Source organism: Aquila chrysaetos, chromosome 13 (assembly GCF_900496995.4).
Source record: "Aquila chrysaetos chrysaetos chromosome 13, bAquChr1.4, whole genome shotgun sequence".
In the NCBI taxonomy this organism is placed as follows: Eukaryota; Metazoa; Chordata; class Aves; order Accipitriformes; family Accipitridae; genus Aquila; species Aquila chrysaetos.
The window spans coordinates 28,386,049-28,399,624 of NC_044016.1; the positions used below are offsets into that span (position 1 = coordinate 28,386,049).

The following is a 13,576-nucleotide window of genomic DNA, read 5'->3' on the forward strand; positions in this document are numbered from 1 at the left end:
GTGTGAACATACCCAGGTCCAAGGAAGGGTCAACAACTTGACCTTTCCAAAGGAAGTGGAACTACACTGCTCTCTCTTGGAGGCCCAAAGAGCAAGGATGAGCTGGAGTCTGTTCCGGGGACTCTCCCATTTCTAATGATGTCAGCACTCATATACTACTAGATTCGCTTCAAATGGCGAAATCACTGTTTCTACCACCCACCAGCAATCTAAAGCTCAGAGAGCTACCAAGATCAGGTCTACAAATACAGCAAGGGGACCAACACTAGAGGAAAAAAGAACCAAATAAATTAACTATGTTGTTATGATGCAGGCTAGAACATGATTTCTTAGGGGGTATGATTCCCATCAATGTTATATGACAAGATTTAGGGGCCTAGTAAATCCCGTCGAAGTCCTGTGCTCTAAAAGGAATCTGGCCTAAAAGTTAGCAGGAAAAAGAAGCTGCTTTTTCTGAAAGTGAGCTGATGGGCAGGAGAATAATTATTTACTGAGTGCCACATTCGGCCAGTGATCAGAGGAGAGAGGAGGGAAAAAAAAAAAAAAAAAAAAAAAAAGCATTGTCCCTGTGAAGAATAGGTTGTCTTTGCTGCCAAAATTCTAAACCACAACGACATTGAAAGAGTACTGAAGAGCATGACTGCCAGGTGAATAGGTGCAGAACAGTAACAGATAAAGCATTTTTATGTAGCAGCTACCAGTTTTGTCTGGCTTTATTTAAAATGTAGGTTTTATGTCAACTTTCACACTAATCTCTACTACGCATTTCATTCCCATTTCACTCAATTGCATGAATACTATAGTTTCCTCCAATAGAATGGCTGTAACAATACAACCCTAATTCAGAAAATATGAATATTAGCATAAATGCCTAAAGCAATTCCCACATTTAAAAATGAAACAATAAAATAAATCAGCTGCATAGTCTGGGCCTACAGGCTACAGACGAATGACGCCATTTAAAGGCGGAACAACAAAAGTCTGATAAATACAATCTCTACAAGATCTAAAGCCTCAGACACAATACACAGCTCCTTTTTAGTTTGGATTCTGGAACTCTGCTTTAAACAAATTTTAAAAAAAAAATAAATAAAAAGGAAGCTAGAGATATTATCTGCAGCCTGAAGTCTAGGACAAACTTTCTAATTGTTGAGTGGTCCTCATTGTTAAGCAGTAAACAAACTACATGCCAAATTTGATCCTGATTGTTTAACACAAGCAAACACAGTCTAAGAGACATTTAGTGAAAGGTAATGCAAGACACATGTTTGATGAGAACCCCTAAGCAAAAATATGAAGATTCCATTTCCCCAGAATAATATTTAGTTAATGCATGGAATTTTGCAATGATTCTTGCTCTCTGGTTCTGATTTTGACTGCCAGCATTAAGGGAAATTTTCCCAAGGCTCTCACTGGTTAAGAAAAAGTACTGTACATTACAAAAAGTCACATGCAGGAAACTCCACTGTACAAAGGCTTATAGCTTGTAACTCTTGCAGAGAGGATGCAGAAACTCTAAAGTTCCAAACAAGATGTTAAGAAACAGGATCAAGGTAGTAATGCAGTCACCTTCTCACTAGGCATTGTGAAAACAAATCTTTGCAGATTGAAGTGTATTCCAAATGTAAAACTGGCAATCACAGAACTGGACCCATCATATCTTTCACGTGTATAACCTTGTCTTCTTACAGATATAACATAATAATATTATGCTTTTATGAGTGAGGGGTTTTGTGTGTGTGGTTTGGGTTGGAGGTTTTTTTGTTTGGGGTTTTTTGGGGGGTTTTTTGTTTGTTTGTTTTTGTTGTTGTTGTTGTTTTTTTGTTTGTTTGTTTTTTAAAAAGGTAAATCCAGAAGTGACTTCTGGCTAGTAATGGCAATTGTGAGAATGGAAACAGGGACTACTTCAACTAGTGAGGTAATTTTGGTACATTCTACTTAATACTTACAAAAAGAAAACCAAACCCCCAAACCCAACATCCAGTCCTGGCTGTCTAACAGTGTATCTGTGCTGATGGCACATAATGATTTAACTGAACACAACTTTTACCACAGAACATCACTCAAAGTGTAATTTTGAGCACCTCTCCGTCTCCTACCCTAATCAAATCTGAAATCCTCTCCACAAACTAAGTGGTTACTTTCCCTACTGAAGTTTCTCATAATCTATAAGGAGATACCTAAGGTTTCAAAATTCTCTTTGTCATATACTTCTAGACGCAAGTTGTTGACATGTTATGCAAAGTAGTGCAGCCAAGAAGCTGTGTCTGCCAGGTTGTGGATGCTGTAACTTTATGCTTGAGGCTAAAGATTAAACTTAATATTTACTTTTCATTCATTTTATCTATTACCCTACTGTGCTTTCATAAATAGGGCTTTTAATGATATGCATGAGAAACAGTTCATGCCCTTTTATGCCCTTTTATCACTAAAATAGTATTGTTTGAAATGAACAACATAAAATTATTACTGTAGAAGTAATCTTTTATTAAAAGATTGCTACCCCCCCCCGTTAATATTCCTCACTTCTGACAGTAGATGTAAGCATTCAATTGCTTACATTCAGATATACAGTACTAAGTTAGATAAGCATTGTGTTCCTGAACAGGAGGCTGAAAAATAGTAAAATGTCTCTTAATAAAAAATAACAACAATATTCTAACTTTAAGGACTGGAGTAGGGGATGGAGATAAATAGCAAAGTTTAAATTCTTTAGCTTAAAAATATGTACCTAAAGCTCCTCTTTGAGAGTTGAGCTCATTGTTATGTACCACAACTATAGTTATTCCTTCTTTCATCAGCTAAAGGACCAGGGTACCTGAAGTTTAGTTTTTATGTTTTTAGATCTTATGTTTGTAACTGTCAAAATGCCTTTGTGGATTAGTAATGGAAATGCATGTTCAGGGTACAATATAAACCCTTTAACAAAAATATACCACCACCACCCCACCACCACCCCCCCTATAAAATTTCCTTAGAAACTCTGTATAAAAGCCAGAATTTTCATGCATGGTCTGCAATGCACTCAGCAGGTGATCAGCCCAACTACTATGAGCAATCTTGTCACTGGGTACTCAAATTAGGCATGTAATTACACACATTTTTTACAAACTCTTGCAAAACATATTGCATGCCCAAATACATTTGAAATTAACAGTCTTAATTACTTTATAAAGAGTTAGCACATCAAACCAGGGAGACAGACATGGAAGAAGCAGGGGGCTTCGGAAAGGGTAAAGAATTAAAAAAAAAAAAAAAAAAAAAAAAATCCCCAAACCAAAAAACTCCCAAAGAAAGGTAAGAACCCACTATGATATCTAGTAGGAGATATCAACAACTAACAAAAAAACCAACTAAACAAACAAACAAACAAAAAACCAAAAAACAACCAACCATGCTGTAAAAGCTTTTATGTTCCCAATTTTAAAGGGGGACATACAGTTACAGTCAAAAGTATGACATTATTCACTGTACCTACTCCAAATGAATATAACAACTTTTTTGTTCTTGCTGTTTATACTGAAATCAGCACTAAGTAACAAAATACAGCCATAAGGAAAAATCTCCAAAATCAATACTTCTCTACAAATAAAAAAATAACTTAATCTTAAAATCTTGATTTTCATGCTGACAGTAAAAATCTGTTTAACTTGTAAGTCACTTAGGATCTGATATAGTAGTACAGACAAGTACATTCACACTTAAGTTAGACAGGGATTTTTTTACTAAATCATCATGACCACTGTCCCAAACTCTAATTTCTAGATGAAACAAATTCAATCCATATGCACATCTAATTCTGAAGCAATTTGAGTTTTCTTGATCAGATTTAAAAACTACTGTACTAAAAAGCATTGCTTGCCTCTTTAGCAAATTCAGTGTGGACAGAGAGATGGGAGAAGAAATGCATATTGCTATCTCCATATTTTCTTCCTTTCTTCTTCCCTTGATATCATTCAATGCTACAGTATCCACTGCACTGAGCCCTCTCACTGAGAGAGTCAGAAGCACCATGGAGAGATGGAGAAGAAAGTATTTGAAAGGTGTAAAACTACTGGCTATGGAAATGTGAGATCGCCAACCTCCCTTGAAAGATGGCTGTGACTAAGATGCCTCTACTCAACAGAGTCAGGTACTCCAAGAGTTGTACACAGCCCAGGGTGGCAGTTATATCTCTGCTGGGATTCAGGATCTGGGTTATGCTTTTTAGATATGCAGCTTTAAGTCTCAGAACAGCTGCAGCTCAGCTCACTCGCTCCAACCCAAAGCCTATTTTTCTTTTTATTTGAACAAAAACTCTCAGTGAGACCTTTCCCTGCAGAGGTCTTCCAGAACATAGAGAACCACAACGAGGCCATTGTCAGACACTCTACAGGCTCCTCTGGTTAAGAAACGAACATAACCTTTCTTGCCCATACAGAATCCGTAAGCAGTAGCAACATCATTTAAAACAGGCTGTTACATCAGCAGAACCTCTCAGTGCTAGTGAGGATACATGAACAAAACAGAGAAACCCAGAGAGCTCTTAGGTCACAAGATGAGTTTGCAAGATTGTCAGATGCCAAGCTCATGTGTTTGTTTTTGAACTTGCAAATACATGATCTGAAGAAAAGGAAGCAGGAAGAAAACAAGAATGAGAAATGCATGTGGTTAATAGAGAACATCAACCTGGAAAGCCTGAACAGGTAGAGATAGTTGATACATAGATGCAATGAGGTAAAACTGTATTTGCAACAGTGAACTTTGTAGATACAGTTACGAAACAAATAATATAATAACAACACATGCAATAAGCCATATAAAGAAGAGAGTGAGAGGTAAAAACAGAGATCACATTCATACAGCACTTCATAAAAGAAATTATTCTTAGAAGCCAAATAAGTAAGATATAATTTAATTTCATAAATAACTTCACGACATTATTAATTATTTGCTTGTATAAATAAAAACAATGCATCAGTCAAGTCCTCTAAAATTCCTGTCTGTGGGGGCAGCAGAACCCCAACTGTATCTCTGGAGAGTACATAAACTCGTAGCAAATCGTTGTGCCATTGACACCGGTAATAGATCAGTAAGCGTGGATACAGAAAGTTCCTTAAGACAGTGCCTCCAGTGTTTGCAGAGGGAATAAACCCTCCTTTTCAGAAAATTATTCTTCCCTTTGTCATTCCTTGTTAGTGAATAAACTTTTATCTGTTAACTCAATATGGCATTTACCTTATTTACCAATTTATACTCATTTTATATGGCATTTTATTTCTAGAGGCATTCTATTACCAGAGCTTCAACTTAAAAACTCAAAAATGCTGAAATCATTAACTAAGCAGTTTTATTGATACATCTTGTTCGCATCTAAGACTTTTGAAATAGAATGAAATTTTAGTAACCTATTATTTATTTTCTGGGGTGGAAGGGGGAGATTAAAATCTTAATATCAATAGATTAATAGTGGACTTTCCATATGAGAATATCTTTAACATTTTTATTTCATTTACATGATAGATTATAAACACATGGTCTGCTCTTGAAAAGTTCATTGCAGTTACATGTCTATTATTTTCCAAAAACATAGTCAGAGGATTATCAGTAAGGCTTGTAAGATGACTGTTCAAAAGTTAGGAAAGCAATCTACGCAAGTCAGCTCAGCCCCTTCTGTACACTTATGCTGACAGTGATATCAAGATTTTCTGACTACGTACCATTTTTCCACTGAACCCATTCAGTGCACACTGGCCAGTGTTCGCCATGTAAGTACATTTTTAATATTGCATTTACCGTCATTCTTCAGTATGTGGCCTTAGTCATGAGACTATCTTTTTTCTTTCTGCTTCACTAATTACATTTTTTTTTAAGTGCTGCAACAACTGGTAAAAGTGCTTTTTACTTAGGTAACAACTTCATTTCCTAAGTAATCATTATGAACTATGCTCATCCCACACAGTCCATGCTAACTATGAAAAGGGTCCTATGAAAAATACTATCCAGCCACATAACAAAAACTAGTATTGTAACTACATGGCATGGCTGAACAAGACAATCCAGGAGCGAGTTTCAGCCTCTGCTTGGGTCAAACACCATAGGTTTGATGAGATCCACTATTTGCTGAAAGGAACATCCCAGTCAGGAATACCCCAGGCTCACAACAAGTTTCTGAGAGAAATTACTTTGGACAGAGTAAGAGGTGACACAGAATTAGACCTATTATGCTCTATATTTCCACCTGTCAGATCTCCTCAGTTCTTCACTCCCTCCCCAGTTACTCATCTTAATCTTCTTTGCCTCTCTCCTCTTGACCCCTGTTTTCCAACCTGCCAGTACAAGGTTAGGAAAAAATCTTCAGAATTACACCCAAATTCTCTCCTGAGCAATAGGAACTGAGATACAGCCTGTAGAGTGGCAAAATTTAAGAAACCCCTTACACAACTAGCAAGACATGTATCTGATAACATTTTTCCATATTTCAAGTCTATGAAACTATGTGGACATGAGCAAAACCAGACTTTGTTTTCTTTCTTAACATTGGCAAAATGAAGGAGACACCCAAGGCGGGGGGGACGACACAACCCAACGAAACTTGCAGCCTAAAGAGCTAAATTTTGGCAGTTATAACAGGGACTTATAATGAAAGCCAGACCACTTTAATAGGTAGCAATGGCAGCCCCACCTATAATATAGCCCATAAAGGACTTTCTTTGAAGATTTAGTAGGCATTCTCATTGAGTGAGCCTGCACACATTTACAGCAGCTGAGAATTTGACATATACATATTAACAGAGCAAAATAAATCACAGCTTTGCTGTAGCACCAAATGAGAGACAGTAAGAATAAAATCAGTTGCATTCACAAATAAATATTAACACTTCATTTTTTTTTCTTTCTTTAAAGTTCTGGAATGGAGTTTAAAGTGGCCTTCATTCAGTGCTAGGTGTAATATTGGTTTGTTTAAAACATTATAGATTTATACTGTATTAAGTTATTTGCAGATGATCATGCCAAGGAAAAAATGATTAGAAGCAATACCTGGGTAGGGGGAAAGGAACTCAATCGTTAACTCAAAAAAAACCCCAAACCAGCCTACAACAATATAGATAATTTTACCATTTAAAAAGGGGTCACCATTTAGAAATAATTATATCATGCATAGCTATATACATACACAAGCAAACATATGCATATAGTCTATGGCATATAGCATAAATAGCTCTGTGTGCAGAACAGCAGCATACTCCAAAATAATTAATCTTTCACCGAGACTAAAACTTCCCCAGACTATCAAATCTTTCTTCAGATTAGCTAGAATTTCCCCTGCCATGTGGCCTCCTCTGTAAATACATTTTTATTTCAGCTTACAATAAAAACATTGTTTTATTAAAATCAGATGTTTACAGAGTACCAAATTTTTTATGCATTTGAAAGTTATCTGGGCATTTTTTCCTGACTACCATTTCCAGTGTAGCTAGTATTTTACATCCAATCCATCTAAGCAAAACATCCGCCCAGCACACCCGCACATCAATGCAAGGAGGAAAACCAATTGCCAGACTAGAGTGTTTCTGGAAAGCAGCAGAGTGAGCTTTGCGGGTCCTGGTTCTGTTCTGTACAGCACTCCTCTGTAGCTCAACAGGTGACAGAATACATCTGCTTTGCATAATGCGTCCCTGTAAAAATCACTACAGAAACACCATTTGTAAGATCTTTACAACACCCGTAACTATCATAGAAGCCATGTAAGTTAGTAACCACTTAAACAGCACTTGGTGATTCCTATAAAAACATACTTGTGGAATTACAGCCATGCTTTCCCCAAATAACTGTTTCTTCTGCTAAACATGGATGGACTTCATTATCCAAGTGTTTACTGCGGTATAAATGAAGAGAATTTAAAAAATGAAGGCCTGCATTCCAAACTGCTAAGAAGGCATATGTAGAATGTATTTGTGAAGCTGTTCTACTTCAGTTGTCTCATGTCAATACTGTGAAAAGCCCAAACTGGACTTGCACACATGAACATTTAACTTTGACATCTGCAATAAATGATAGCTTTAATTGTAGTTCTAATGAAGGCCTGTGATTATCTGTTTGGTTGATCTTTCCCCCCAGATACTACAATTCAACAAATCAGACTTCTCCATCAGGCAATTTCTCTCTCTTTTGGAGAGCAGTAAATTTGTTTGATCACCAGAGGAAGAGAAACACACAGGGGATTCTCTTCTGTCAATTTAGGTGGCCCACAGGAATGGTCGTTCTAGATGACAGCACCTACTTAGAATGATTTAAACTTCTGTGTGGAAATTTGTCATAAACTACTTGTTCTTTTCAAAGAAGTTAAGAACAATTGGTCAATTTCATTTAGTTTTATCTACATTTTTTTAATTTATTTATTGACAATGTATCTAAATTTTTGGCATTGCAAGAAAAAAAATACTCAGTATTAAAATCCACATCTAATGTTTCTTCATAAGCGCTGTCTGTCTTGAACCACGTAAACCACGTTTACGTTACAGAATTAAACAGTTGTCATTTCTACTCTGTTTAGAGATTTGTATCACCAAACCTCATGAAACGTGAATGGACCAACAGTTCATAGGCAAAGCATCAGGTATACCTTTGCACTCCTTTTTTTACTTAAAGAGCTATCATACTAATTTAGTTAAGAATAACCATTAAAAGGGGCTTTTTCTAGAAGGAGGGAAGAAGAGCAAAGGTCTTGCACTTTCGAGATTTATTGCAGGACAGCAAGGTAGCAGCAGCACTGTTACCTTTCCTCCCATCCCAGTTAGTACAGCCTAGTGCAGCACACACGTACATGATGAACAGCCACGAGTGTGGCTGCACTATCCTTCCAATCTGTCCAGATAAAGGTTTTATCCAACACCTTGGGATAATCATCCTAACTTCACTACCAGTTCTGTTGCCTGCAGCAGGTTGCCAGCACCGTAAAGAGCACCTGCATGTTTATGTTGCTGACCAAAATATGTCTGTGGGGGCAAGATCTCCAGAACTACTAGATGGAAAGGTCATATTCAAACATAAGATCTACTGCATGGAGATTTTGAAGACTCCCACTGTATACACAGCGTGGAAAAAACTCTTGTATAGCATTAACTTGTATGTTAAAAGATGATGGAAAGAACAGCCTAGTCTGGAATTGACTACAGGAATGCGAAGGTGAGATAAAACAAGAACTTTAACTGCTGTTTAGGATTCTACATAAGAACATTCTCCTCTGTAGCCTGAAAGTTTAATTGCAAATTACTTATCATACCACCAGAATATGATTTTCACACAGATAACAAGAAGATTACAGCTGTCTAGTCACCTAAACATTCAGATTCAATTCTCTTGTCCCAGGGTTTAAACTTCTACATTTAAAATCTGCTTCCTATTTTTATTTTATTGTACACCATTCCATTTCAAGAAACCAGTTTGATTAATGCTGGATTTTCCCAATTGTGCTTGTCATTTATTGTATGCATAAATTTCATAATCACTATATATATATATATATGAACACAGCACAAACTTAGAACTGTTATGATTGGTATAACATTAGGACTTAGGTTCTTAAACATAATTTTTCTCTGAAGTCATGGTAATTCATATGCAACTGTATTTAATTTATAAAATTAATCAGAATAATTTATATACTACTTATTGCACATGTGCAGTCAATTTCAAAGCATCATATATGCACCTAATTATTTTAGTTTTATTTTTGTTAATTTTAAAGCAGATAAAGCAAAGATATTTTTAAGAAAACATATACCTGAAAAGTAATTTATAAAAAAGAAATCTTCAGTCCTTAACACATATAGCTTTGAAACCCATCCTACATTCTCCCCTTTTCTTATATTTCTACATAGTGTAAATATATATGGCAACAATTTCACATCAGGCAAAATTCATCTCAGCTGCATGCAAAAATCTGTCTTTGTGTAAAAACCAGCCTAGAAAAGATCTGAAATTAAATGCGTACTCACTTGTTTAGTCTTTGTTTTTGTAATGGTGTCCGAAATGGGTTTCTTCCTCTCTTTAACAGCTGTTTTAGAAAACAGTTCTTCAAACTCATGATAATCTATGGAAGGCTCTTCAATTTTTTCCCACACAAGTGAAGCACTAGAATCTCTAAAGTTAAGCAAAAGACCTATGTAGGGCAATGTCAAACTAAATAAGGTCATAAATGGAGGAATGAAGAAAATAAAATAGCAGCAATTTAAAAGTTGTTGCCTAACTTCTACTAGCAGCATTTTGATAAGATATACTGTTGATTCTCCCCCATACATCTTTGCTTCTTTGTTTACACAGGATAATGGTCAGGCTCATTTATATTCACCCACTTTACATATACAGGAATATAAATAGGCTGTACATAGGCTATAAAACATACAGACATGGACTCAAAGAGAAGTAGAAATAGACAATTATCTGCAGACCACCTGTGTGACAGTGGCAAGAACTTGAAAAGAAAGAAAAAACTCATCATTAAATAACAGCAAAAGGGTTTTACAATCAGTACTCAGAGACGTAAAGAAAAGATTAATAAGGAAACTTCTTTTCAGGACCAAGAACGACATTTTACAAACAAACAAAAAGCATCAACAACCAAAAACAAGTATATCAAAGTCATATCAAAGTAAGGGCTACCAGAATAGCTTTATGCTGCCATGCAAATAAATTGCAGTTTAAATCTGCCCGCTGAGTGTACAAGGTGGAAGAAAACAGGATTTCTAGGTCACTGGAGAAAGGAAAGAGGAGTATAAAATGCGTTCAGCATACATTCATCTAGAGGGAAGACACTACCAAAACTTGCAAGCTGCTCCAGAGAAAGACCAACGTTATTTGAAAGTTGAGGGGAAGCACAAATACGACATTTTAAAAAACTTCTCACGGAACGCTTAGTGGCACACAGTCACCCCCAGATCTCTGATCAACACATGGTATGTATCCCAAAGGACAGCTGAAAACACTACCTTCAAAGAGCTTTCATGTACAAATAATGCTACTCAGAGTTTGTGCTTTAAAGAAAATGGGCACCTCATTTACATATCCAACTACAAATAAAATCCTGTTTGCACTGAGGTTTTCTCAAAGACCTGCCTAGCAGTAAATAAAGACTTTTGCTCATAACACACAACACTATCAGGACAGCCATAAAGTGAAAACACTACTCTCTTCACAACTCTACAACTTACCTTTTACTGTGGAGCTGAATTCTTGTCCAGTAAAGAGGCTTCATTGGCCGAGAAGGCTCTATCACATGTTTCCTGCTCCCTTTCTCCTGATTTATCCCCATTGCAAACAAACCAGATGGTAATGGAGGAGGAAGAAACCCACAGCCCTGTGGGACTGCTGGGTAGGTGCTGCCCTGGGCTGGCGCTGGAAGGGACGGGGCTTCTCCAGGCAAAGGTGGTGGGGCTGGAGGTGGCATCCCCAACCCAGGCAAAGGAGGGGGTGGTGGAGGGACACCTGTACCAGGCAAAGGTGGTGGAGGGGGGACACCTGCACCAGGCAGAGGAGGTGGAGGGGGGACAGCTGCACCAGGCAGAGGAGGTGGAGGAGGCGGAGGGGGGACACCTGTACCAGGCAGAGGTGGTGGAGGAGGTGGAGGGGGGACAGCTGCACCAGGCAGAGGAGGTGGAGGAGGCGGAGGGGGGACACCTGTACAAGGCAGAGGTGGTGGAGGAGGTGGAGGGGGGACACCTGTACAAGGCAGAGGTGGTGGAGGAGGTGGAGGGGGGACAGCTGCACCAGGCAGAGGAGGTGGACGAGGCGGAGGGGGGACACCTGTACAAGGCAGAGGTGGTGGAGGAGGCGGAGGGGGGACATCTGCACCAGGCAGAGGAGGTGGAGGAGGCGGAGGGGGGACATCTGTACCAGGCAGAGGTGGAAGAGGTGGTGGCAGCCCTGCTCCAGGCAGAGGTGGTGCTGGGGGTGGGGGTGGCATTCCCAGGCCAGGCAGAGGAGGAGGTGGGGGAGGGACACCAGCCCCAGGTAAAGGTGGTGGTGGTGGAGGGGGAGGCAGGATGCCCCAACTGGGCAGAGGGGGTGGGACTCCTACTCCGGGCAAAGGTGGTGGTAGAGGTGGTGGTGGGACTCCAGCACAAGTGAGAGGAGCAGCTGGAGCCAGTACTGGTATCTCTCCACTTGGCAAAGGTGGAAGAGGAGGAGGAGGGGGGAGTGGTGACATCATGATGCCCGGCAAAGAGTGGTCCAGGTGTGGCACTGCTGAGCCAGCAGAAGGCGGGAGACCTGAGCTGGGCAGGGCTGGTGAGGGTGGTACTGCTGCTATGGACATGGGAGTCGCAAGGGAAGGGCCCTGTTCTCCAGACAGGGGAGCAGCTGGTTCGGTGGCTGGCAGTGATGGGGGAATGCTACATGTGGGCTCCGGGGGCAAAGAAGGGGGATGTTCACTCCAAGTCACATCTACAGTACTTAAGGGCTGATGGGAAGCTGGCATTTCAGTCTCTCCTTCAAATGCAAGGGACAAATTAACTTTGGGTCCTGGAAGAGGTGACTGCAGCGTATTCTGTTCTGATTGGCTTGCATCCAGTGGCACTGAGATTAGCTTCGGTGACAGAATTAAGGAGATTTCAGAACAAAACGTGGGCTGTAGTTCTAGAGCTGGCAATTTCTGAGTTGGATCTTCACTTTTGCCCCCTTCTAAGTGCGGTGGTGGGGGTGGCTGTGGCAGTGCACGGGCTGAAGGCATTGTGTGTGTTAAATAATCCTCTGTTGGTGACGTTTGTACAGATCTTGCTTGTGACACAGTCCTGGGTATGGTCTCCTCTTCGTTCGTTTGAAGAGTCACACAGCTGAGTTCCCCGCAGATTGCGTGCGTGTGCTCATTTTCCTGCTCCCTCCCAGAAGTCTGTACCTCTGCAGCAGGGAACTGTTTCTCTAGTTCTGCAATTTTGGTCCTCAGATCCTCAATAGTTTGCTCAAGTTGTTGTATGACACTGGCACGCTCCTCAGATTTCACCTCAAGATCATCCTTTGAAAGAAAATAAATAATAAGCATAAAACAGATAACATTCATCACTATATAAAAAATTTAATTTAGATCAAGAATATTGGTATTCCAGAGGTTCAGAAATAAGCCAGCTACAACAAGCATTTAAAAACAGAGGTATCATTTTGGCTAGCTGCATCTTACAGTGGAAGAAGATAGTTTAGGAAAATGATTTGCTTCAGTACGAAACTACCTTCATCAATACGAGCATGTTTTAGACTGTGATTATATTTGGCAAAAGCAAAAATCAGCAGCAACACCTCCCTCCCTCCGCCCACATACCTTGACCAAGAAAACAACCAACCACTGAGCACAAGTACTGAAAGCGTTTGTGTACACATGGATACGCAGACATGGCGGTGGGAAGGGCACTGCATTACTTTAATTAGGTTAACTGAAAATATGTTAAGTGTTTCTTCAAAAGGGATGCACTGTGCATAACAGACTCAACATACTACTGACCACTGGGTTTCAATACACACCTGCATGATAGAATACAGATTAGGAATGCAGAACATAACAAATGTTCACTTTATGAAAACAACTAATCTCAGAACAGAGTAATTA

The 13,576-nt window shown here is 39.2% G+C and overlaps 1 protein-coding gene across 4 annotated transcripts in view; it reads right to left on the reverse strand.

The window, feature by feature from the left end:
- FMN2 (formin 2) overlaps positions 1-13,576 on the reverse strand; it is a 163,766-nt gene that overhangs the window by 95,719 nt on the left and 54,471 nt on the right. For all 4 annotated transcript variants that reach the window (XM_030035450.2, XM_030035448.1, XM_030035452.1 and 1 more), the window contains 2 exons: positions 11,193-12,991; positions 9,981-10,125 (listed from right to left, as the gene is read on the reverse strand). In XM_030035450.2, coding sequence (XP_029891310.2) covers positions 9,981-10,125; positions 11,193-12,991 — 1,944 coding nt within the window. The remainder of the gene's footprint in view (positions 1-9,980; positions 10,126-11,192; positions 12,992-13,576) is intronic.